Source organism: Notothenia coriiceps, unplaced genomic scaffold (assembly GCF_000735185.1).
Source record: "Notothenia coriiceps isolate Sejong01 unplaced genomic scaffold, NC01 NC01_scaffold00031603, whole genome shotgun sequence".
NCBI lineage: Eukaryota > Metazoa > Chordata > Actinopteri > Perciformes > Nototheniidae > Notothenia > Notothenia coriiceps.
Window position 1 is genome coordinate 317,106 of NW_011364304.1, and position 24,711 is coordinate 341,816.

Sequence of the window (24,711 nt, forward strand, 5' to 3'; positions counted from 1 at the left end):
GAAATAAGGTCTGTGGAAAACGAACCTGTTTGATAAATGCACGTTTTGTTCAGCCGGATAATATCCACATGTCTACCCTACTTTTATTATTTTCGAATCATAAATCTAATCGATAGATTTATGATCGATAGATTTATTATTAGCATAAGTTCGTTCATGATGGCTCACTTCAGTGATAGTGATGACATCGTTGCAAAATTATTAACCGAGTCATTTTCAAGATTGAGTTACAATGATAAACTGGAGTGGCAAAGGATCAGCTGAATGACCCGCAAGTGCTTCATCCAAAAGGACAGGAGGATGGACTTTGTCATTTTCAATGTGGGCCGACTTAATTCATTTGTAATTGTTACTTGGCTGTGGGTGCCCTGTCATGATAGGTGTTTATATAAATGGTGTTTTTTTTTGTTTTTTGTCGCTGTCATTGATGCGTTTTGCACCCCGGGCCGCTGTTTTGATATTCCGCTGAAGTATACGCTGTGACGTAATATCTCTTCTTTTTAAGAGGGAAGGGGGGGGGTCAGAGGGCCTAGGTATAAAAGTCACGGCTCACCACTGATTATCACACATCTTTTTGTAATTGCAAGATATACAAACAAATGTAATAAGCTGCAGCTATGAGTTTATCTCACCATATCAAAGCCTGTGGTGAGCAGAAAGTCGTCTTTGGCCCACAGGATGCGGGAGTCCTTGTTGTTCGGAAGGCTCTTGGCACTCTGCGGGACAAACAGTGAAACATTTTAAACAACAAAATAAGACAAACGTATTATAGAAGACTTCTTGATCCTACATTTTTGAAGTCAATGTCTCTAGATGAACCTTGACTTTAAACATAACCTGGAGGTAAAGTTACAGATAATGAGGGAGGGGGGGGGGGGGGGGTGATGAGAGAATGATTTGCAGGGATGAGAAGAAGACACAGAAAGGAAGGAAGAAAAACATGACAATTCCCAGGTGCCTCTGACAGATCCCTGTGGTTGGACAGAACAGGACTTGTCCCATGAAAGGAGCGCTTGTTATTGTTGATGTAGGAGACAAGGTGACTTTTGGCCCAAGTGCGTCTTGGATTACCAAACTGTGACTCCACGTCTGTGTGTGTTGTTCATGGTACTGAGACTTTGTTCCGTCGTTTCCATGGGGCATATGTGTCAAAACAACACTGCCACGCTGGGTTTGGTAGGTGGTCTTCAGATGCAAAACACACATGTTGTCAGAGGAAACAGCTGAAAACAACTGCAGGTGTTGAAATGAAAGAATGTGTATGTTTGTAAAGAAATCATGTAAGTGATAGATGTCTTGTAATTATAATGGTGAGTACAAGAGGAAAGGAAAGACAAATTTAAGGCATTTAACTGCTTAAAAGTGTGGTTTCTAAGTAACATGGGCTTTAAAAATCCCTAAAACCGTGCTCTTTAAAGCTTACCCTCAGGTCCTTACTTAGTGTAATGTGTCACAGTCAGTCAGCGAGCCCCTTGAATCTGTGTACTAATACTACAGTTACACTGAACTTTCCCATTAGACACGGAGGTCAGAAATGGAGTTTCCATGGAACAGTTTCCTTCGGCCCCTTAGACCGCTTCGTCTGCCCAAATTACTGTTGTCATTTTTATGGCCACAATAACCCCCGAGGAGTGTGGCTGGAGATCTGCGTATGGCAAGAGGACAGAGGCTTATTTTCCAAGGCTCAACACACGCCTCATCCTGTCACTTTTAAATGGCCTCAGATGACAAATTGTAAAAAGAAATGGAAATAACTTGAGCTGCCATGTTGCACCCCTTAACATGGGGTAGGTTACAGGGTAGCACTGCTGTTCATACAACCTCCATTAATGTCAAGCCATCTCTGAGTTCAATGGACACATGCCAAATCAACAACCAAAGCGAACAGTTGGACAAATAGGGGAAAACAGAACTATTAAATCAAGCCAGACCACGTAGAGGGACACATACATGTGGGCCCTGTCAATTCTAACTAAAACCCCACTTCAATCTCCTTCCTTCCTGACGTCACTCTGCCACATGCTTGGCCAAGCGGTTTGTGAATCGACTGCTGAAAGGGAGAAACGGCGGTTCTGATTATGTTTCCTTTAAACAGTCTATATCAAACCTTTCAGCGCAGTTTGCTCTTCCCAAATTCTCGGAAAGCGGACAATAACAGACACACATGTTAGCTTGATGAGCACGAGTTTGAGAGACAGATTAAAATTGAGGATAAGGGCGATCATTGTTTAAACTGACCTCAATGAAAGGGAATTTTTGAAGTTTACTCCCTTCCCCATGTGAGTACTTTAATTGTCTTGTCTTGTTTAGTAGATCTAGATATTTAGAAATGAGGCAGCGAGGAAGCACAAGTGTTTCAACATTGATGTTCCAACCGTGGTTGCCAGTAATGCTGAGTAATATATACAAATTAAAATATGTTAAAATAAGTGACCATTAGGTTTGACAGTTTGTTGTGCTGATTTTTGGAACTTTAGACTGAATACATAGAAATAGAAAGAATCGTCTTTTTTGAAAAGTTGAGTTTGAAGGGTTTGTATTTTCCAAAATGTTTGACTTTTCCACTCAGTGTAATGCTCAGGCCAGGACTCCTGTGCGGGAACGGTCCTTGTCGGTGAAGTAGAACGAACTATAAATCCTAAGCATTTAGATGAATCTGTATTTATGGGCCACACAGGTTTATGGGTTCACATCCAATGTATTGTCCTCAGCTATGAGGGGACTTGACATTGTTACACATGTAGAGAACACATACCAACATCATATCAGTGTTTTAAAAAGGAAGTTCTCAGATGTGCACTTCTGCACCTCTCTCAGGGATGATATGTCTTAGTCCATACCAGCGTTTTATCTGACACCATCTCTATGCAATACAGATGTTTTCTGGCTCCCTGTGTGCGTCCAAATAGCTTTATCCACTAAGAGGGATTAGAAAACACTCTTCTGACCTGGCTCTCAAACACGTTTCTGAAGTTACGCTACCAGAGCACTGACAGAGTTGATAATAAGTCCCGGTTGAATAAACACTTAAATTGTGACTGAAGATCATTTCTCTGCCTGCAGTCAGCCAGTATGCAGTTTGCCGATACCTGAACTCACATATGCCTTGATAAGTCCCTGCAAGTGAGTCAGAAGAAAAATAGCTTAGATGTATGAGAGAGGCTCAGAGTAAACCAAGACCTCCAAAAAGGCGATAGATCAGAAAAGAGCGAGGGAAGGAGAAGGCTAAAGCCAGCACGGTATAAACAGACACAGGGATAATTCATTGCCATTGAGCCGTTCATCGGCAGCACCACTGGCCCATTTCCTTTCAGGGGAAAGACAATGCAGAGTTGGTACTCTGACCAAACTAGGAACGAGTTGAGCTGTGACTATTTTAATCTGCCCAGGGTCTGCTCGACACTGGAACTGCTTTTAGGAGCAACATGTGTCGTCTGATTCATATTTCTGACTGAGAGCAGCTGAGAGCCCAATAGTGTTCATGTAGCATGCAAGAGTAAACAGCACAAATGCTGCATCATCACTTTTTTTTCTATATTCAGTCATGCATCAGCATTATTGTTGGGAAGCACCAGTTAAGTATTTCAGCGTGATGTCTGTGTTTCCCATTACATCATTACTCTGTAATAAGATAAAGGAAGAAAACATAATCACTAGTTCATGGAAATTTGTTTTTTTATTCAATTCAAAGATTCAAACTCAAGATGTTTTCAGATGTGCTCTTTTATTCTTTAAATAACTTATTTGCTGCTACCTGCCCATTACACTATTGTATATGAATACCTGTACCTAACAACAATTACAGACACATTTACACTAATGTGAACAATAAAGCATTTAGTTAACACGTTTTTAGCATTAGTTTGGCAGATATTTGGTCATAACAAAAGCACTATTTTAATCTTAAACCAATGACAACAGGAAATAGTTTAAGGGATGACCAAGGTTTTTAGAATTGATTCTAAAAGGTAACAAGGACATGTTAACCACATTTATAAACGGACCCTTCCAGTAGTGGTTGAAATATAAAAAAAAGGTAAAGGAATAACCAAAGTCATGAAGGATTAATTCTCTTAGCACCAAGGATATCTTTGCCACATTTCATTGCATTCATCCAGTACATAGCATTTCACTAATACTCAAATTTCAACCTGCCTGTGGAGGTAAAGTCATGGGATTACCAAAGTATGTGTGATTCATTGTCTTGGGGACGTAAATATCTGTACCAAATTCCCTAACAATCCATCCGATATTTCATTAGATATTTCAGTCCGTTCCAAAGGGATGGACTGACTGTACAGCTTTGACATCCCTGAAGCCATTTCTGTAGTCTGGCTAAAAAGGCAATAAGGATTCTTCAAGAACTTCAAAACACAGCCATCCTTATCCTGCCTTTAAACCAGACTATGGATTAGGGAGGACAAACAGACAAATTACTCCTTGAGGGAGTCAATAAAAAACAACAACACTGAAAATAAATCACCTTTCTGTGAACCATCTCTGGATCAGACGGGGTTAGCGTTGCCATTACAGCATCCCTCAGGCCTTCACTTCGCTGCCTGAGCCAACCAGCTTCAGGGCTGAAGGCCAATGAGCCGACCTGACGTCTCAGTGCAGACAGCTACTCACAGATCACACCGCCATGAAGTCATCCTCCATCCGGATATGAAGGCACGTGCTGCTTTGAGCTCTTTGACAAGGTGTCATCAGGGCTTCGCAGCTTGAGTGATTAAAGTCCAATAGAGGATTGGGGGTTTGTGCTGGGCCTCACCTTTTCCCATTAAACAGCGTTTCAGCTTAAGGTAGCGTAACGCAGCCGTTAGAGAGCCATATTAATAGGAACGGCGCGGGGGCAGCCAGAGGACACAACATCTGGATTGTGTGCGTGTGTATATAAATGTTGCCAAACAGTATCGCTCCTCTGCGGCCATAAATGTAACTTAAATCCCATTCACCTAGAGCCCCTCGCCTCTCCTTGTGGCTGAGACGTACACACATGCTTCAGATCGATCACAACACAGAGGGAGAGCGGAGAGAAAAATAAGACAAATGTTTTCCTTAGCAGCCAAACAAAGAATCAAAGCAGATGAAATGTACCCAGAAAGAAAGAGAAATGGTTCACGACTGGACAAAATACTCAAAGGAAGTGTAAAGAATCATGTACACCTGTTTTAAGTGACTGGCTCACACACACAAGAAAGGAAGTTGAAGAAAGGACATCCCAGCTGGAAAAGGAATATCACTAACACAGGTGTCTGCTCCAAGATGTGGGAAACTATTTTTCCGACTACCAAATGGTAAAATTGATGAGCCAAGTCAAATAAAAAGAAAGAGAGAAAGATAAAGTACAAGAAAAAGAAAGCCTTGCTGACCAATATAATGACAATAACCCTCAAATGACACCAGGCAGATTTTACAGTACAGTTAAACACTTTGCAGATGGAGAAGGAGACACAAGAACGTGCCAGTCAGAAGTCTGGCCAATTACAGTTTTATAAGTCTATTAAATATCCTCTCCCAATATAAACAAATCAGGATCAGTCCATCTCCTTCTGTCCTTCTCCCTCAGCTTTTTAACTTCTGAACTTCAACAGACGGAGTGCACATCTGTGTCACTCACGGAGAATGTTGATTCACCCAACAGGACGGATATCAGGTGTCTGTATGCACATATGGGAACAATCACAATCTTTGCATCTCCCTCTATCTCTCTCGCCCTCTCGCTCTCTCCCTCTCTCTCTCTGACTCTTTCTGTCCGTCCTTCCATCTCTCTGTGTATCAGATGAATTGAGAGGGGAAGTTTTTAATGAGTGCCAGCGGTGCTGTTATTAATTTAGAGTGCTGGAAGATCAAGTGCTTATTTTTCCAACTTCCCCCAGTGTTATATATACAGCATAGTGGCAGATCCTCCAGAGAGATAATCTGTGTTTAGATTAGATTATTGGCAGACATAAATCCATGCTCTGAAATGTTCAAACTCATTTCACATCAAATTGTACAGTCCTTCATTTGTTTTTTTAAATGAGAAAATATCAACCACTGAGGTTAGACTGTTGGTCTTCTGTAGCCAGTGCAGTATGGCTTTTTTAAAGGAATAGTTTAACATTTTGGTTGACATGCTGTATGCCTATTCGTTTTCTTGTCAAGTGTTAGATAACACTCATATCAAGGGTTTGCTTATCTTAGCAAAAAGACTGGAAACAGGAGGAAGGCTCCATCCGGAAGCAACAGAATCCGGCTACCATAACTCCAAACCTCACGTTTATATTATAATGTATTTTAAAAAAACGTTTTTAAAAAAGGTGTAAAAGCTGGGGTTGTATGGAGACAATCTATAGTAGCTATTTTCCCGATAACCAGTCTTTATGCAAAGCTACGTTAACAGGCTGTGGGTTGTATCTTTATAACTATCATACCAACATAACAGTGATATTGGTATTCTTATCTAACATCAAAGCGCATTTCCAAAAATGCCAAATAAGAAACTAGGACTTGAAACTCAATTTGTAATTGTATGACTCAACTTTTAATGGTAAAAATGTATATTTTGCCCCTGCCTTAATGTAACTCAAGTGTATGATAATAAAATGAGTTTGCTTGCCGGTTCTTCAACAGTGCGTGTCCCTGTCTCTCTGTGTAGCGTCTAATAGGCAACACATCACCATATATAGCCCCATCTGCAGCCACTCATCAGTTCAACCTGCTCCTTATTTTCCACTCTCTCCATCTTTCCACTCTTTTCCAAGAATCATGTGTGTTTTTATTTAATTTCCCCTCCTCTAATCAATAACCATTGCTTTGTACTTTTCATCACCCCTCAAACAGACTGGCTTTCAGTCTTTTGGTCCATGGCTAATTTGTCTTTTCAGTAATTATTGGGTTTTCTTCATCCTGTTCTGCCTTCATGGCCCATTTCAGTTGTGTTCCTGAATCAGGATTCACTATCTTGAATGTAACTCTGACTTAACAGAAGCAGACAGGCTTTTAGTAATAGGAAAGAAGGGGGGGAACGAAAGAGAACCGGAGGGGTCAGACGATGGAAATCAAATCAGCCATTTTATTGTTTCATTTAATCTGCTGCCTACAGCCACTTTTTCTTTCTTAATTGGAACCAGCTTATGCTTTGCTCATTTCTCAAAGAAATTCCGATGCCACAAGTCCTTTTTTTTTTTTTTTTCCATATCCTTCCTCTGCTCTCTTCCTATCTGAAGATGAAAATGAACGTGCAAGGTCAGAAGCTGGGCTTCTAGAGAGAGTGTAATCTAAGAAAATGAAATCACAAAGTGAATCCTTAGGTGCAGCTGTAATAGTATACATCTGAGGAGTGACTCCACGGACACGATCGATGAAGAAGAGTGTCAACTTATACAGTACACACAGTTTCCAAACAATTCTTCAGTAGAAAAATTGAAAAACACTAGACCCAAACTGTCTTATAAGTGCTTCTACTGATTCACCTTGCAGACTGTTAATGTCATTGTCTTTTTTTCACATTTGCCTTGCCTGCAGTCATTCTTTCCCCCCCGTCTCACTTTCTTTGTGTCAGCAAATGAAAAGCACAGTGCAGTAAAAAGGCCGAGTTGTGATCCAGCAGGCCTATGAGCAGAGATACGGGGCCAGGTCTACCCCCGGGACCTGCAGCCCCTGGGGGGGGGACAAGTGATACGAACTGGAATGATCCCCAGTTAAATATAGTATCAACCTAGAATGGGATATCCAGAAGTCATCTTCCTAGGATAGTTCTTTTTAGTTTTTTTTCTATCCATAACCTTATCATCTTGGCCTTAAAGTGTGGAAAGATTAAGATAAGACACATAGGATAGAGAAAAGAGAAATAAATGGTGAAAAAAGGCCATACTGCAGCCTATAGTTTTACAGACGAGGCCATCAATCTTGTGGGGATCAGGGGGGATTTCCTCAATTTCATCCTGCACACACCCCATTTACTACATATCCTATGTATCAAATATCCTATACTTCCTTTCTTATAAGGTGACAGGTGCAATGCTGCCATGGATTTTGCAACAGTTTCACTGTCGGCTTAGGGGGAAAAAAATCGAATAATACCAGATTTTAAAGCCATATTTACCCATAAACAGTCCTTATTTTCACACACACAACCTGCAGATGTTTTTATCAATCAATCATTTAGTGTATAAAATGTGAGAACTCAAGTCAACACCGTTTCCCAGAGCCCTACGTTTTTAAATCGCTAGTAATTTGATATGATCAGACAATAAAAGAAAAACAGCAAATATTCACATAGGAGAAACCTAGACCTAACATCCCTCAATACTCTCTTAACCATAATGGAGACTTTTGGCCAACGACTGTTAACGGCAAAGACGTCACCCTGTGTTTTAAGAGGTCAGGAAAAAAATATTGGCTTTAAGAATCATTCTACTCCATGGAAAAATAAATCAAGAGGGGAAAAAAGGTAGATGGAAAAAGAGGGTTCAACAAGAGAGCAATCAGTTCCCTGATAGTGAATGACCAAAGTAGAAAGAAAGAGAATGTTGAAGTGTTAGATAGAAAAATATGCAGATAAAAAAGAGCACATTATATAACAGGTTACACAGATGTTTTGAGGCTCTATGAATGAAAGATGTGTGGTTTGTCCATGAGTAGCTACAAATCGGGCAGGAAAAAGGGACGTTGTATGATGAAGCGCTCTGGTAGCCGCAGAGCAGCAGGCCCGGCTTTCTCACTGGTGTAAGCTTTCAAAAGCTGGCACGACACTGCTATACCTCTCCTGCTGCTGCACTCTAAATGTTTGCTTCAATCATCCTTTAATTTCAAAAACTTTCCAATTCATCAATATAAAAAGAACTACAATTTTTCCTTGACTCAGGCACAGTCGTAAAACCGAAGATGAGGTATAACAATTCCTGCCAATGGATATTTCGTTGGCGAAGAAGTAATCTTATCCAGCACGTGCATCTGTTGAGAAACAGTGTAAAAACCATTACCCTGTCTGAGCCAGGGTTGCTGTATATCCAATCACAACAATTTGCTAAACAGATCTAGCCAAGGATCTCGTTTTTTTTATTTGCTTATTTTGGATGAGTACAAACAGGAAGAGGTCATCTGACTAAACAAAATAGATTAAGGAGAATCTCGGAAAAGGGCCAAAGCATACAGAAAAGAACAGCTAAACTCCTAGTGTAAACATTGAATTATCAATAATCCCGTAATCCTAAAATGTTACCTAATGTTATTGATACCGTAATGAACCCCAAAAGATGTCGTCATATGTTTTCCAAACTCATATCTGAGTCCTTTTTACTAGGTTTTGGGTGCAGTGAGGCGTCCTCAAATGTGATTTGTTTGCCAGGCTACGCAAACACTTTAACTGCCTTGTTAAGTGAAATGAAACACTGAAGTTGTAGGAAGGCTGTGATTATTGAGCCAAGGTGCTAATTGGGCCGTGTGGCCACAGTCAGAAATCCATCCAGGCAGCCGCTCCAGTTGGGCTGAGGTTGCCAGGGGGACAACAGATTTGGGGGGGGGGGGACTGGCACGAACTGCACTGTGCCTACTGGAAGGGGCATCCTTCTGGGAAAAATAAATCCAAGGTCACAGAAGCTGGTCTTGGATCAGAGCAACTTACAGAGCTGGTCGGTTCCTGGAACTAACATGATTAACGGGACCATTGAATTGCCTGAATTCTGCGTTTCAGGCCAAAAGAAGCACTAGAGAGCCAGAGGAGATTTCCAGTGCATGTTTGCTGATCTCTGGGGTTTTTGATGGTTATTGTGGTTGAGCTTCAAGCAATGAATATTCTAAAGAGAATTCTAAAAGATGCACTTAGTGGCTTGATCCTTTAAATCCAAATAGAGATCCGTGGGGCAGGATTGGACCCTAATGACAGAGGGAGGAATGATGCTGCTGACGACAGCAAGAAACTCCGAGGGCTGATGAGAATCTGCACTCCAGACCTGCTCTGTTAAAAACAAAGAGATGATTCTTTGGGTTTGTTTCTCATGGAAAGAGGCTGTTAGACATAGCAGAAGCACACAACACTATTCAAATCATGTGTCCACATTGTTGAAGACACCATGAAGCCCCTCAATCCCTGTAGGCTGACCCACCCTCCAGTGCCTGCTGTCATTTACAGCTCTTTCATAGCCGCAACGGATACAGTTGGCTGGCGTAGCTCCCTCCCTGAAACCACTTCATAGAGGCTTCACATCTTCAAAGTTCCCCCTCGCATTTGTATAGGAGCATGAATTGTGCACAGTGGGATTCGCTGAGGAGGCACATGTGTGAACAGCATGTCTTGGTCATGTTACTTGTGTATAATCATGGAATCCTTTACGCTGTGTAAATACTGGCTTTATTTTCGTTTTACAATCCATTCTTAATCTACTATTTGTTTACTGTAATCAAAGAGCAATATTGGAACTTTCCTGCATCCGCTTCAAGGACTGAAACCAATCATAGCAAAGCAAAATTCTGCAACATATGGTAGTTAAATGTGATTATAATTACAGCAGCAGGGTCAAAAATGTGCAATGAGATCAAATGTGTAACATGCTAAGCAATGATGAGGCTTATATCTTATAAACACTGGGTATCATTTCAATGCCCACACAGCTCAAGTGTTGACCCCTGGCATGCTCAATGTGCCGCAACAGATCTCAGGCAGCTGAATGACAGCTTGATTAATTACCTCATCTTCTCTATGCTAACACATAGCTCAATCTCCTGTTGCTGCTCGCACTGCTCAGTAGAGATCTCCCAAATACGACAGGCCCCCTAACGCCAACTTTACCCCGACACTCAGCAGCTTCACTCAGGGAGAACTGTTTAGCTCTTGCATGAAACCACAAAGTGCAGCAGAACCTGTTGTCTTAAGAAGCTCAATTAGTAAAAGATGACCTAAGTTGGCTTTTTTGTTGGGAAAGGATGTGGCACTTATAAGACATGTGTGAGCCACATTTCAGGGCCCCTACACTCACATCAACAGTGAGTATAGAAGAAAAACATTCAGCACTAATACAGGTATGTGGCTGTGGCTCAAGAGCTAGGGCGGATCATCGACCGCAGCCACACATCCTTTACTTTAAAACATTGTAATTACTCTAAGGTTCATAAAACACTAGGTTGAATCAAAGACATGTAAATAAACTCTGATCATAAGTGATTGACGAGTCCATCTGCTTTACTGAATTGAGATGATGTAATGTGGCAAATAGTCATGGTGGTAAAATAGAAAAGATGAATCCCCTTTTTAACTGCTTTAGTGTTAAATGTGATTATAAATTAGCAAGGTTTACAATTGAATGATAAATGACAATGATTTACTAGATTTCAGTAAAATAACAGGTTGAAAATTCCAGTTTTTTGCCAATTATCTTATTATCTACAATTGTATTGCTTCACTATATAATGATAATCCATTCAACAAGCATTGGGTATTAAACTGAAGTTTTGAGAACTGCCGTGTGCTTTCAATAACAATTACAGAAAGTGCTGACATAATGGAAACTCTTATAAATACTATTATTACTAAACCAAATAGCCAATTAATGATTAACGGACATTATTTTTTCCAGCTGGGCCTGCCTACGAGATATGCCTAACAACTTGGCTTTGTAGCTTCTAAAACAAAAACATAAGACTCTCTTAGTAGGCAACACATCTTTCTGTTCTGTGAGAGCACGCTCCCCAGTAAGTTAAAAAAAAGTAAATCAAGAATTTCAATAGAGGTTTGTCTTATAATCCTCACTTCTCATATGCAGAACCATTGTCTGAGGTCTCTTGTAGCTAACCTCCACAACAATTAGGCTAACATATGGAGAAAAAACAGGATAATGGAAATAGCAGCAGCGATTGGTCAAACTGAGGTCAGCTGGCCCCCCCAACACAGCACTTTATTTCCCTCGGGGCTCTCTAAAGTTGTGTCTTGTTCTCGCTGTACTTGAGGCCTACTGTGTATCCATGTATATCTCATCTGAGAGTCTGACAGGAACACTTCTGCTATGCTGCTCCGTTTGATTAAAAAAAAAATATCTATGTGTGATCTATCTGGGTTTCCATTATTGTCCTATATACACATAATATGTATGACACAGTGCAGAAAATAAAGCATTCTATCAATCTGTCAACCTATCCTTTGATTTCTTGCCAACAGTTCATTTCAGAATCGAGTGTATTGCCAGGTACGTTTACACATACAAGGAATTTGGTTTGGTGTCTGGTGTTTGGTATAGACATCACACTTTGCAGGTGAATTGCTGAAGACCAGGGAAGTGCAGTTTCGAGAGCAAGCATTTGAAATCTACAGGAGATATTTATTTGTGGTAAATTATATACAGAAACTCTGTAGTGTGTTGACTGATACCGATTAAATAATTAACCAATTGAAGTCATAACTGAGGTTTGATGCTCACAAACCCACACGATACATTCCCCTCAGGATAAATTCACACACAAACAGCGCCTGCTTCCTTCAGCTACTTTCGTGCCAAAAAAAAAACCAAGCGACCTTGAGGTTATGAAAGGCGCTATATAAATTCAAGTTATTATTACTATTATTATTATTATTATTATTATGAATTGATCATTTGCAAAACAACACAAGATGCAGAAGATCAACTGCAAGCCAATTCACAACTCATGCTGCTGCTCTGGCAGTGCAAAGGCCAAAAAAACAGAGCACATTCTCCCTGCTCTCGTAATACCTCCAGGAGCGGCAGACATCCGCCAAGTTTAAAGCAAAGACAGAGAAACAATTTGCTTGTTTTAAATATAATGGATGCTATAAATGGAGCAGTGCAAAGCGTGATTGATTCCACATTGTGTTTCCTGAAAAGGGAAACAGAGATATAGAGGGAAACGGAGATATGGAGGGAAACGGAGAAATAGAGGGAAACAGAGTTATGGAGGGAAACGGAGATATGGAGGGAAACGGAGATATGGAGGGAAACGGAAAAATAGAGGGAAACGGAGTTATGGAGGGAAACAGAGAAATAGAGGGAAACAGAGTTATGGAGGGAAACGGAGATATAAGGAGATATGGAGGGAAAAGGAGATACAGGGAAACGGAGAAATAGAGGGAAACAGAGTTATGGAGGGAAACGGAGATATGGAGGGAAACGGAGATATACGGAGATATGGAGGGAAACGGAGATATAGAGGGAAACGGAGAAATAGAGGGAAACAGAGTTATGGAGGGAAACAGAGATATGGAGGGAAATGGAGATATGGAGGGAAACCGGCATAGACTGTATATATAAAGGGAAACGGAGATATAGAGGGAAACAGAGAAATAGAGGGAAACGGAGATATAGAGGGAAACTGAGATATGGAGGGAAACGGAGATATGGAGGGAAACGGAGATATAGAGGGAAACGGAGATATGGAGGGAAACGGAGATATAGAGGGAAACTGAGATAGAGGAAAACGGAGATATGGAGGGAAACTGAGATATGGAAGGAAACGGAGATATGGAAGGAAACGGAGATATAGAGGGAAACTGAGATATAAAGGGAAACGGAGATATGGAGGGAAACGGAGATATGGAGGGAAACAGAGATATAGAGGGAAACTGAGATATGGAGGGAAACGGAGAAATAGAGGGAAACTGAGATATGGAGGGAAACGGAGATATAGAGGGAAACGGAGATATAGAGGGAAACTGAGAAATAGAGGGAAACGGAGATATAGAGGGAAACTGAGAAATAGAGGGAAACGGAGATATGGAGGGAAACTGAGATATGGAGGGAAACTGAGATATGGAGGGAAACGGAGATATGGAGGGAAACGGAGATGACGGAGATATAGAGGGAAACTGAGAATAGAGGGAAACGGAGATATGGAGGGAAACGGAGATATGGAGGGAAACGGAGTTATGGAGGGAAACGGAGATATGGAAGGAAACGGAGATATGGAAGGAAACGGAGATATAGAGGGAAACTGAGATATGGAGGGAAACAGAGATATGGAGGGAAACTGAGATATAGAGGGAAACGGAGATATGGAGGGAAACGGAGATATGGAGGGAAATGGAGATATGGAGGGAAAACTAAGAGGAAGTTCCATGGGAGCTGCAAGAGGCTGAAACTGTGCTGATGTCAATGTTTTGATTCATTTATTATTTTAATTTAATCAATACGTTTTTCTCTCCCCGTTCAAATGATGACAGAATCCTAAAACAAGGGACTCCCATGTGAACTGATCTCATTTACAAAGTAACAATGGTCGTTTCATTATTTAACCTTTTTTTTCTCTCAACTCTGAAGAAAGATTCAGACAAAATATGACGGACATGTACTTCCCACTATAACGACTCTTCACTTCCATGATGCAGCAGGAGAAACAGCTTATCATCATCAATGTGTGGCCCCAGGTGTCACCCACATGTGCACAGGGCCGTAATTAGTCGAGTCCCCGGGCAGCCAGCGCACTAATGAGGCCTCTGCTCACAAACAACACACACATGTGAGCAAAGAGCTGCGTCGCTGCCAGCTGGCAACCACTCTTACCCCTTTCCTCCAAAGAAATACTTCAGCGCTACCCCGAGAGCACACACCCACAAAGCCTCGCACACGCGCAAACCAACCCTGATCGTTTGCTGAAGCAGCTAAAAGACCTTCAAACCAAAAGTCTGAACCTTGTATCTTCGACCCTGCACTTCTTAACCTCTGAGCTCCTTCTCCAGCAACCAGACTGACCAATATTCCTGAACCCATCCTCCTGTTTATACCCAAACACACAAAACTTCATTCAAACATGACATCCAAGTTCCAACCACCCCAAGGAAAATGATCTCTTAATTTACAATGAAAATAAGCACATAGAGGAGTAAAGTCATACAAATGAAGCGCTGATGTATCAATCGTGGTTGAGATGGACTCAGGAATGGAATATCCAGATTTTGCAGCACTGTTCCGAAAATATCTAGCTCCCTAATTTGTGAAGACTGACTCAGCTGAGTCAGAATAATTTAAAGTATAACAAACCCTGGCACTGGCAGAGAGGCGGCCAATAACACCAGGAGCTGAAAGCTGGACAGCGGGGAGAAGACAGACAGAAGAAAAGGAATGGGGGTCACAACATCTGGGCTGAGTTTACCACTGGCTATTACCAGGAGGGTCAAATGGGAAAAGATACCAGCACAATACACCATGCATTGGGGATATTTTTAGAAAGAGGGTTAGTAAACAGAGAGAAACACCATGAGGGAGACAAAGGGGAGAGAGAGGGCGGGGAGGGGCACAGAAAGACGATGTTTAATGAGAAACAGACCTGCATAAATGAACTCATATTGGTATTTTCAATACTTGAATAAATGCATTTTGATGCAGCATAATGCATGTTGAAATATCAAGTGAAGCTCTGACTAATAAGAGGTGACGTAATGGTATATATTTATCAGTCATGAAGGTCAAAGGTCAAAGGGATTACATTGTTTAGATGGGGATCAACTACTAATTGGCAGCTTGACCTACGCACAAATAAAGACATACTTCTTGCCAGGTGTTTTTTTCTTTATTTATAAGACCTGATATTTCCACAAGAAAGGGAAGATGTTAGTGCAATACTGTCTTAAATCATGTGTTTCATGCAATCACACATTTCCTGCTTAGTCATGTTTACATTTGTGAAGAGAAATTGATGTTAAACGCATAAAAGAAAAGTAAAAGTCTGTTTTAAACCACCAAGCTACACATTCAGAAGGTGTCAGAGGCATGTAAATCACTTTATCACGAATGGTGTTGTTCCATCCAACAAGCACGATGGGGTACGTTGGCTGTATAGATTAAAAGTTTAAAGAAAAACAAAAGCATTTTTGGCTCAGTTTCCGGTAATATAATGTAGGTTGTGGAGCTGGAATGTGGAGCTCAGCATTCAGGAAGGCTGTGACCTATTCTTGGAATGAGCGCAGATTCTTTACAGACATTATATTTCACATTTTATAATGTTGACTCCGTATCCCTGTGGTGTTAGTGTTAGACATTCGCCAACATCTAAACAACCTTCATTCTGCGGGAAGTATCAATATCTCATTCTCTGTCCAGAGTATTATTATAATTATGTGAGAAGAAATCACTTGTTGGTACAACAGAATACTGAGCATTTTTGGGACTTAGAAAGGAATTTCCGCAAACCGTGTCTACATATTTGTAATACATCTAAAATAGTGTGGTACTATTTTAAATCCTGGAGTATGAATGCGTCTCTAAAGTCTAAACTTGCCCTCATCAACCTGTGGCTTAAATCTAAGAGGCTGCTGACCTGCTGTCTGCAGGCCAATTGTTATTTGATTAACCTACCTGTGTATTATTATTTATAAAGTTGACCAACCAAGTGTTACTATATTAACTAACTATGAAGTAGCCATCATAAATACATAGCTTAGCATTATTAACTAACTAATTACACAAACACACATTTCCAATGCTAACATTTGGGACATTTAAATTTAGTGTTTTTGCCTTTAATGAGAACACAACACACACACACACACACCACAACACACACACACACACACACACACACACACACACACACACACACACACACACACACACACACACACACACACACACACACCTAACAGGGAGTTGAGTCTGTAATTTATGGAAGGATATAAAAGATGGTATGACTGGCCTCTCTCAGCCACCTATAGCAGTGAAACCGCTGTACTTTTCCTTGGCCCTGCCAGGCGTTCCCTCCTCAAGTCCAAACCCGTTCCAACCCATGGTCCTCTCTAATTTCACCCAAAGCAGCAGAAGCTTGAAAAAGAGGTATCTGGCCCCCAAGTCCAGCAAACTATTCCCTTTTCCCGTCTGCCTCCTCTTCCAGCGACCGCAGATCGACAGCTCTACGGCCAGCACTGGGCCAAAACTATGAGGGGTATTTTCAGCACTGTAATTTGAAGAACACATGGTATACACACACAGACACACTCACATACTCAGCAAATACACAGACATCGGGGATAGATCAAGAGATAGAATGAGACAGGATAGAGGAGACGCAAATGCCCGCCAAGGCACGTGTCCTAACATCCACAACACAACTTCTGGTCAGCAAATGTGAATGCTGATTTCTTTCTCCGTGTGCTGGGTCCGAGTGGTCGGGTAGCTCAGAACAGGAAAACAGGGTGGAGGCCTACATGGAGACGTGAATGAAACTCATCTAAAAACAAGAGGCCAGAGTAGGGATGTTATGGCAGGGAGGGCAGAACCAATGTGAGCAGTAAAAACAGCTTTAATGCTACATATAATTGTTTTCTTTGGGACCTAATGAATTTCCACTTTTGTTATCCTTACTTATGATGTTTTTAACCAATTTAGATGCATTTAAATAATTTGAAAAGCTAATGTGACAACTTAACACTAACTTGTAACTCTTAAGCAAAGAGATGATGAAACGCCATATTATGTTAAAAACCACATCAAGGATTATTTCTGAAACAGTATGGAGCTCAAATGCTTTTTCTCTTGCGGGTTTACCACAAGGTGAGTTTCTTTTTATATCCTGCTTTTTTCTTTTTTTTTTTTATTCTGGGTGTTTCTCAATGTTGAGGAGGCTTGCTTGGTAGCACACGTACCTCCGAGTCAGTTGCTTCAGAAGCGAGGCAAGAATCCTTCCTAGCCTCGGAAAACGAAGAATTGTGGAACAGGCTAACAGGTGTGCGTCATATGCGAAGCCCCGCCTTAAATGGAGCTCGATTTCCGCCAAAGATTTGGAAATTGGTCCGTGCGCAAAGCATTGTGGGGATTTTAAGACCGCGGAGGATACACATGTGCAGCCTCGAAACGAAGTACGCCGGCCTCGGTAGAATTCCAAGTATCCTGGACATTGGAACAGTCCTTCGGCGGGACTCGATGATGTAGTATCCTTGAAATTGTGGCCGTTTCTCAATCGCGAGGATGCTTGGTAGCACATGTCTTCCGAGTCACTTCCTTCAGAAGCTAGGCAAGAATCCTTCCTGGCAATCGGAAAACGAAGAGTGGAACAGGCTAGCATGTGTGCAGGTGTGCGTCATTTGAGAGGCCCCGCCTTACATTTTCCGCCACAGATTTGGGGAAATTGGTCCGTGCGCAAAGCATTGTGGGGATTTGAAGGACGCAAAGTCTACCCATGTACAGCCTCGAAATTACCCTCAAACCAAGGACGCGGCCTCAGTGGAATTCCAAGTATGCTGGAGATTGGAACAGTCCTTCGGCGGCACTCGATGACGCAGTATCCTTGAAATATTGGCTTGGAAGCCAGTTTCCTCGCGATTGAGAAACGGCCAGTGGCTCTGGAGCAGCTTCCCTCGACATTGAGAAACACCCACTCTTTCCAGTACAGCTTAGCTCTGAGTGTTAGCGATGCTTGTTAATGTAAACAAAGACCATATTACGTCCAAAACACATCAGGCATTGTTTCTGATAGCGACATTTCTGATAGGGCTGAGGGTGTAAAGCCAGCCCACATTTCTGATATTACGTAATATCGGTGGCAAATCTGGATCAGCTCCATTGTACCCCCGTTTTTAGAGATTTGGGTACGCTTTGTGAGTTCCCTTACACACCGGGGACACATGTATGTATACAAGACATCAAAATGTGCATTTTGCATGATCGGAGACCTTTAATGGAAAAACTGTGGAAATAAAAGGATGCCACATATATGGACACATGCACTCTCCCTGTGTGCCAACTACCTAAATACAACATGCAGTATGCTCGTGCACAAACATACTGTACACACTGATTACAGATGCAGTATGTACTGCTCCTTCTGGCCAAGACCTTAATTACCCAGCACAGTCTTACTTCACATAAATACAGCGAGAGCAGAGCTGTAATTATGGCCTATATTTACCCCACCTGGCTAGAGGAGAACACAGTTCAATGCGGGCCACAAGGATGAGCCAGCCCCACTCGACTCTGCTGCCATGAGCTGAACCAGGACCAGGACAAATAAAGGTTTGAAATTAAATGAAATAAGCTACAACTATGGAAAACCTAAAGTAAAGTATTTGGGGAGGGGGAAAAGCAAATATAACATGTGAAAGCAGGTGCCATGTGTCTATGATCTTGTTGTTTTAGGTGCACACAGCATACGTTGTGTGTGTGGATGACAAGGAAATATAAACTCCTGCCAACTCAGAGAAACAAACATTGCTGCGCTTTACTCTGACACTCTGTAGCTTTTGTAAGATATCCTTCCCAAAAAATATTTTCAGAGAAGACTTATGGCTTCTCTTGATGAGGACAATAGACTGGCTCTCATGTCAGAAGCCAAACAGACCTCCAAGTGAGGTTACACATCCAAATAGCTTGGACACTTCTCTGCCCCTCTCTGTTTACTTTGTGGCAAGATTGGCTTTTCCCTGCCATCACATCTACATCAACAAACTGATTGGCAGGTATATACTGTGCCCTTGCAGCAGACAGACACACAAACACTTGTGTGTAATCTACTTTTAACAGCTGAAACATCCTGAAATGCTGCATTATGTTGTGTTTTATGGGTTTGAACATTGCTTTGGTGCTCTGTTTAGGAACTAACGCTTCCCACTCTTCATTAATGTGTCACATTTACTGGCGTCATCATGTTTCAGTGTGTTTAGGATTCATCGCCCGCACCCTTTAAACCCTCCTTCAGCAGATGAAGGTGTTAATCAGAGTGGCACTGGCTCTATATTCAGAGACAGAGAGAGTTGCGAATGTGAAAGCTGTCAGGGTGAGGCTCTGCTTTCAGAGGACTCCAAATAGAAGGAAGACATTGGTTGTTTCAGAGAGAACAACAAATCAAGAGAACTAAAAATGGAAGAGCAGCCCTCTAATAACTTTGATCTGGGTCCTTACTCTTTTTGTTTGAGGTGGTGAAGCCATGTGTGGAGTGCAGAGGAGGACAGCATGCTGACTCAGGCCTCTTCACTTTTAGGTCCTCCTCTCAATGGCAGGGAGACCAGAAGGATTTATGAGAGAGGTGAAGAGAAGGGACGAGAGCAGACTTGGCTCGATGCGATGGTCTCTCCTGGTGGCCCAGCCGGTTGGAACAACCCTTGTTACGCCGCAGACCATTTTTTGAAATGTTGTTATAAGCTATACCATTTATTTTCTTGTTGGCTCTGCCTTGATAACCAGACAGAGAAGGAGAGAAAGAGGGATACAGAAAAGACAGCTTACAAAGGAGAGTGAGTAAATAAAAGCTAAACAAGAAGCTTACAATGAGTAAAAAGTTACACATTTGAAAAAATACACAGGGACCTCGCAGCAAAGCTCAGGTAGTGTCCACACACTGTGTCATGTACAGCCGAATGCGTAAAAGTGAGACTGGTTAACTGTTTTATTAATGAAAGTCAGTATATTATTGCTGAGGGAGTGTTGAGAAAAAATGCAGCAGAGACAGAGTTATATAAAAAAGTGTTTCTGGAATCACAGCTTGATAGAAAAGTACCAACACAACAATGTTAAAATACCTTCCTGATATTAAGAATCATACATAAGTAAATATATGAAGGTTTTAAGTCAACATAGTTTAAGTATTAAAAGTGAAAGTACATGCTACACAGCAGAATGGCTCCTCTCATTGCTCAGTAAAAAGTACAATATTTGCCACTGAAATGTGTAGAAGAAAGTAACAAATAACTGAAATACTCAAGTAAAGTATGACTAAATATTGTACTGTAAGTAGGATTCTAGACGTTGATCTTAAGCGTGTATTAAAAAGCTGAAACTAAAAAGACAAATTTGCCTTAAGAGCTTTGTCACATGTTTTTCATCTCTTAGGGTCGGTTGCTCACCACTGACAGCGATCTCATGAACGCAAAAATGCCGTGGATTGGCTGGAATCTCCCAGCAGCTCATCACCACCACCAGTAACCACCGGGCTCTTACTGGAGACGCTGTTTCAGACACACAGACTACCCAGCGCTGATTCAATCCCAACTAATGAGACCCTTTGGCTGCACAAAGTGATTTACATCAACTCAAGGGCAATTTGGTTTGAAAGACTCTAATTTGTTAAACAGAGTATGCAGAGTGGCCAAAGACCTGGGGTAGTATTTATTTGGGAGATCTGAAGCCCTGCGGAAAGCATTACATCTCAAAGCAATGGAGTATGTTCTATCAAAGAGCAGTGTGTAAAGAGGACTTCAGCACAGACACACCTGATGTAAACATCCAGGTTCAGATGCTGGAGAGGAGCCAGCGGACTCAAGTTACTTAAGCAAACACAAGCGTACACGCGCTCTATACTGTGGAGGCATACAGTTCAGTGTGCCACAAAGAAAATAGTGAACCTTTTTCCTCTGTTTACTTCCTCCTGTCAGAGTCAATGACATCACATACCTCTGAAACAGTACGCCTTTCACAGAGGTGTTATAGTTTGGAAAACACATACCAAACAACCCAAGGGGGTAGCACACACACACACACTCCACACACACACACATACACACAATCACATGCGGAGACATACAAATATGTAGTTCTACTCCTCCTGAGTTTCCATAAGGGGTGATGTGTCTTCCAGGTATTCCTGCGGTCTGAAATGTAATCTGCTGCGGCATAAAGTGTTTTCGCAGGATTCTTCATATTTACAAACGAGAAAGCCAACGGCCTAAAGGCGGACAAAGGCCCTCGGTAATTAGAACACCCTGGGAGGTCCACCACTGGAAAGTGTGTGAATATTTGCTCTATATTGATCGGCCTCCCCCCCTCCCCCCTTCATCTTTATCTTTCCTCATTGCTGCTGGATGTGATGGAGACTTGGCTCAGTGAGGTATTTCCAATGAGGAAAAGAGAGAGCGGTGAGAGTGGAGAGGTTCATGGTCAAACTAGCTTAATGTGGGATGGGTACCCGTGGGAAGAGGAGAGCAGGGACGGCAGCGTGTGTAGCACGTCCATAAATCAATAGTAGATGAGTCACTGAGAGTGGCCAGTGGTGAGCGGGGTTACTGTCAACATGTTCATCACTGCAGTGTGGGAATACAAACCCACTTAATGGCAGTGGAGCGACAGGGACTATTTTCCCCATTGTTTTCCTTAAATATCAAAATATCTAATTCTGTCTTAACTAAATAGATGGTTTGCTATAGCGCTGCAAAATAATAAGGTGCTTACCTGAACAGCTGTAGTCTGGGCTCGGGGGTCAAACACACGCAACATCTTGTCCTAGACGGATACAAAAATACAAAATAAACACACAAACACCTCATACAGTTGACTGTATCCTCGAAAACGGTTTTAACTAAAGCCAAACTTGGTCAATCTTTCAGTTTGTGTGTACAGACAGAGAGACCGAAATACCGTTTCCCACAATCCCGAATACAAAATCAAATATATATAAAAATATGTATGCAAATATGTTTATACCTATAAATATGTAATCAAAGACACATTTATACATATGCACACATTAAGACCTAAATAAAAGCACAACAATCACTATATACAATATGATATAACGTGTTTTGCATGACTATTGTATTTAACTGCATTTGTTTTAGCTGGATGTACCGAATAGCACTTGCAATAAGAGATGCAAATGTAGATAAATAACACGTGCAAGATCAAGTTCTCACAAAGAAAGGCGATGGAATTAAATGCTACTCAGTTGGCTGTCATTTTTTTAAACCAAAGTGAAAAAGTGAAATATTTAAAATGTAACATAGTTCCCCCCCCTCCACATCACATCACATCAATATCATTTAATTAGAAAATAACTCTCTAAGCTCTCTGAAGTTTCTCCGTTTATCAGTGTGATCTGACTGATTCATAGTCGGCAAATGCAATCCAGTGACCTCTCCAAAGCCACAAGTGCCTGCCTTGACCCGAGTCAGCCCAAAAACGCATTTGGCATCAATCACAGCAGCCAATCAGAGAGCCTCCTGCATGATTGAGAGGAAATGGGGCCTAATGGGATCAGGCTGTGACCGGGACATGTGTGTCTGCAGCCGTGTCACTCAATACCGCTGTGTGACCGTGATTACTGCAGACATACAGGGCTGATAGCAGGTCATAAGTATAAGGACCTAGACTAAACCACACACACACTTAACTCACATATACATGTCAAAGAGAATCAGGAGACGGACAAAGACGCAGTGCAGCCAACACACACTGAAGGCACCACGCAACATTTGTCCACACACAACATAAACACAGCATTTTATCATATCAGGCTGCAGTGGGCTGTGTGAGCTTCAGCTTCTCCCAGTCCTTCTCTCCAATGCAATCCAAGAGGACATTTATTTTTAGTTTATTAGCTCAAATAGCAAACAGAAGGATTTCTCAATGTACCCTCTCTCTTTCTATCTTTCTGTTTGTGTAGCCCACCCACGCATATGATGCCCCAAGGCTATGGCTTGAGGTCTCTGTGACCTGGGCTTAAGCCAAAAGGCTTAGGGAGCAGTGTCAGAACCACACACACCCCCACACACACACACCCCCACACACACACATACACCCCCACACACACACACACAATGAGAGCCCAGCTGTAGCCCAAAATTCCTAAGTCTGGCTAAAACTATCTCTGACATATAAGTCTAAATTCTGGATAAAGTCTAGTCGATAAACACAACCAATCGTTTTGTTAAATAGCCAATTTAGGCTGTTAAGTAATAGTTAAAATAACTTATTTGTATCCAATTATATTGATATATGAGATAATTCAATGTTAATATATAATATATATAGGTGGATACTCATAGTAATAATTATCTAATTATGTATTTTATATATCATATTTACTTAATCCGCTGATCATTTTCTTGATTAATCAGTGAATTATTTTGTCAATAAAGTGTTGAAAAAATAACCCTTACAATTTCCAGACGGACAAGTTGACATCCTTAAATGTCTGGCTGTTGTCAGAGCAACTGTATAAAACCAAAAATATATTTAGTTTCAAACATCAATGACAAAGCTAGGCTGCAAAGATGCACATATGCAAAAGGTTTTCGAATAGCAAAACAGTTGCAGAAAAAACATGCCATGATGTGTCAGTGCTCTATAGCCATCCATCATTTCAGCTCCCTGACAGTGCAAACACACTTTAGGATAGCCAAACAGACCAGTGTCTACTGTACATATATACAAACATACATCTGCCATGTTAAGTTAAATCACTGGTGCAAACAAGATGAGGGAGGAAACTATCTGGCTGTGCAAACACACAGATGAGGGGCTATCACGTGGAGATGTATCCACCAAGCAACCAAACACACACAGACACACAAACACACTCTCTTAAGCCTATGACAATAACCCATGTAAGAACACACACCGTCTCAAATCATAAATGCGCAGATGGAGGGCCAGGATAGCTGTGTGTGCATCTGTGTGTGACTTTCTATGCTGAGGCAGCTGTTTAATCAGAGTGACGGAGCCTCACTCTCAAGCTGCTGTTAATGAGTTTTCACTGCACACAACTTTCACATGTATGCAAACACACACAGATGCTGGGAATCTCCAATCAAAAGTGCTCTCTCTGTTCACTCTGTAAACACACTGGGATGCCAGCTTCCAATTCCCAGTCTCCCACGGTTACCATGTCCCGATTTGATTGGAGGTTTGAGACTTCGGGATCCCGTTTATCAATCACTCCATCTCCCTGTTTTAGCAGGATAAATATGATCTGCTTTGTTGTCATGTTACTTCCAGAATAAAAAATGGACTGTGGACCGTCAATCCAGTGACACCTCTTTTCTAAACAGCATACCACCCTGTCCCCTCCATCATGCGGATAAACACA

The 24,711-nt window shown here is 41.5% G+C and overlaps 1 protein-coding gene across 1 annotated transcript in view; it reads right to left on the bottom strand.

The window, feature by feature from the left end:
* LOC104960157 (mitochondrial import inner membrane translocase subunit TIM16-like) overlaps positions 1-24,711 on the bottom strand; it is a 108,232-nt gene that overhangs the window by 81,862 nt on the left and 1,659 nt on the right. The window contains exons 2-3 of the mRNA XM_010788127.1: positions 22,077-22,127; positions 633-716 (exon numbers count right to left, since the gene is read on the bottom strand). Coding sequence (XP_010786429.1) covers positions 633-716; positions 22,077-22,121 — 129 coding nt within the window. The 5' untranslated portion in view covers positions 22,122-22,127. The remainder of the gene's footprint in view (positions 1-632; positions 717-22,076; positions 22,128-24,711) is intronic.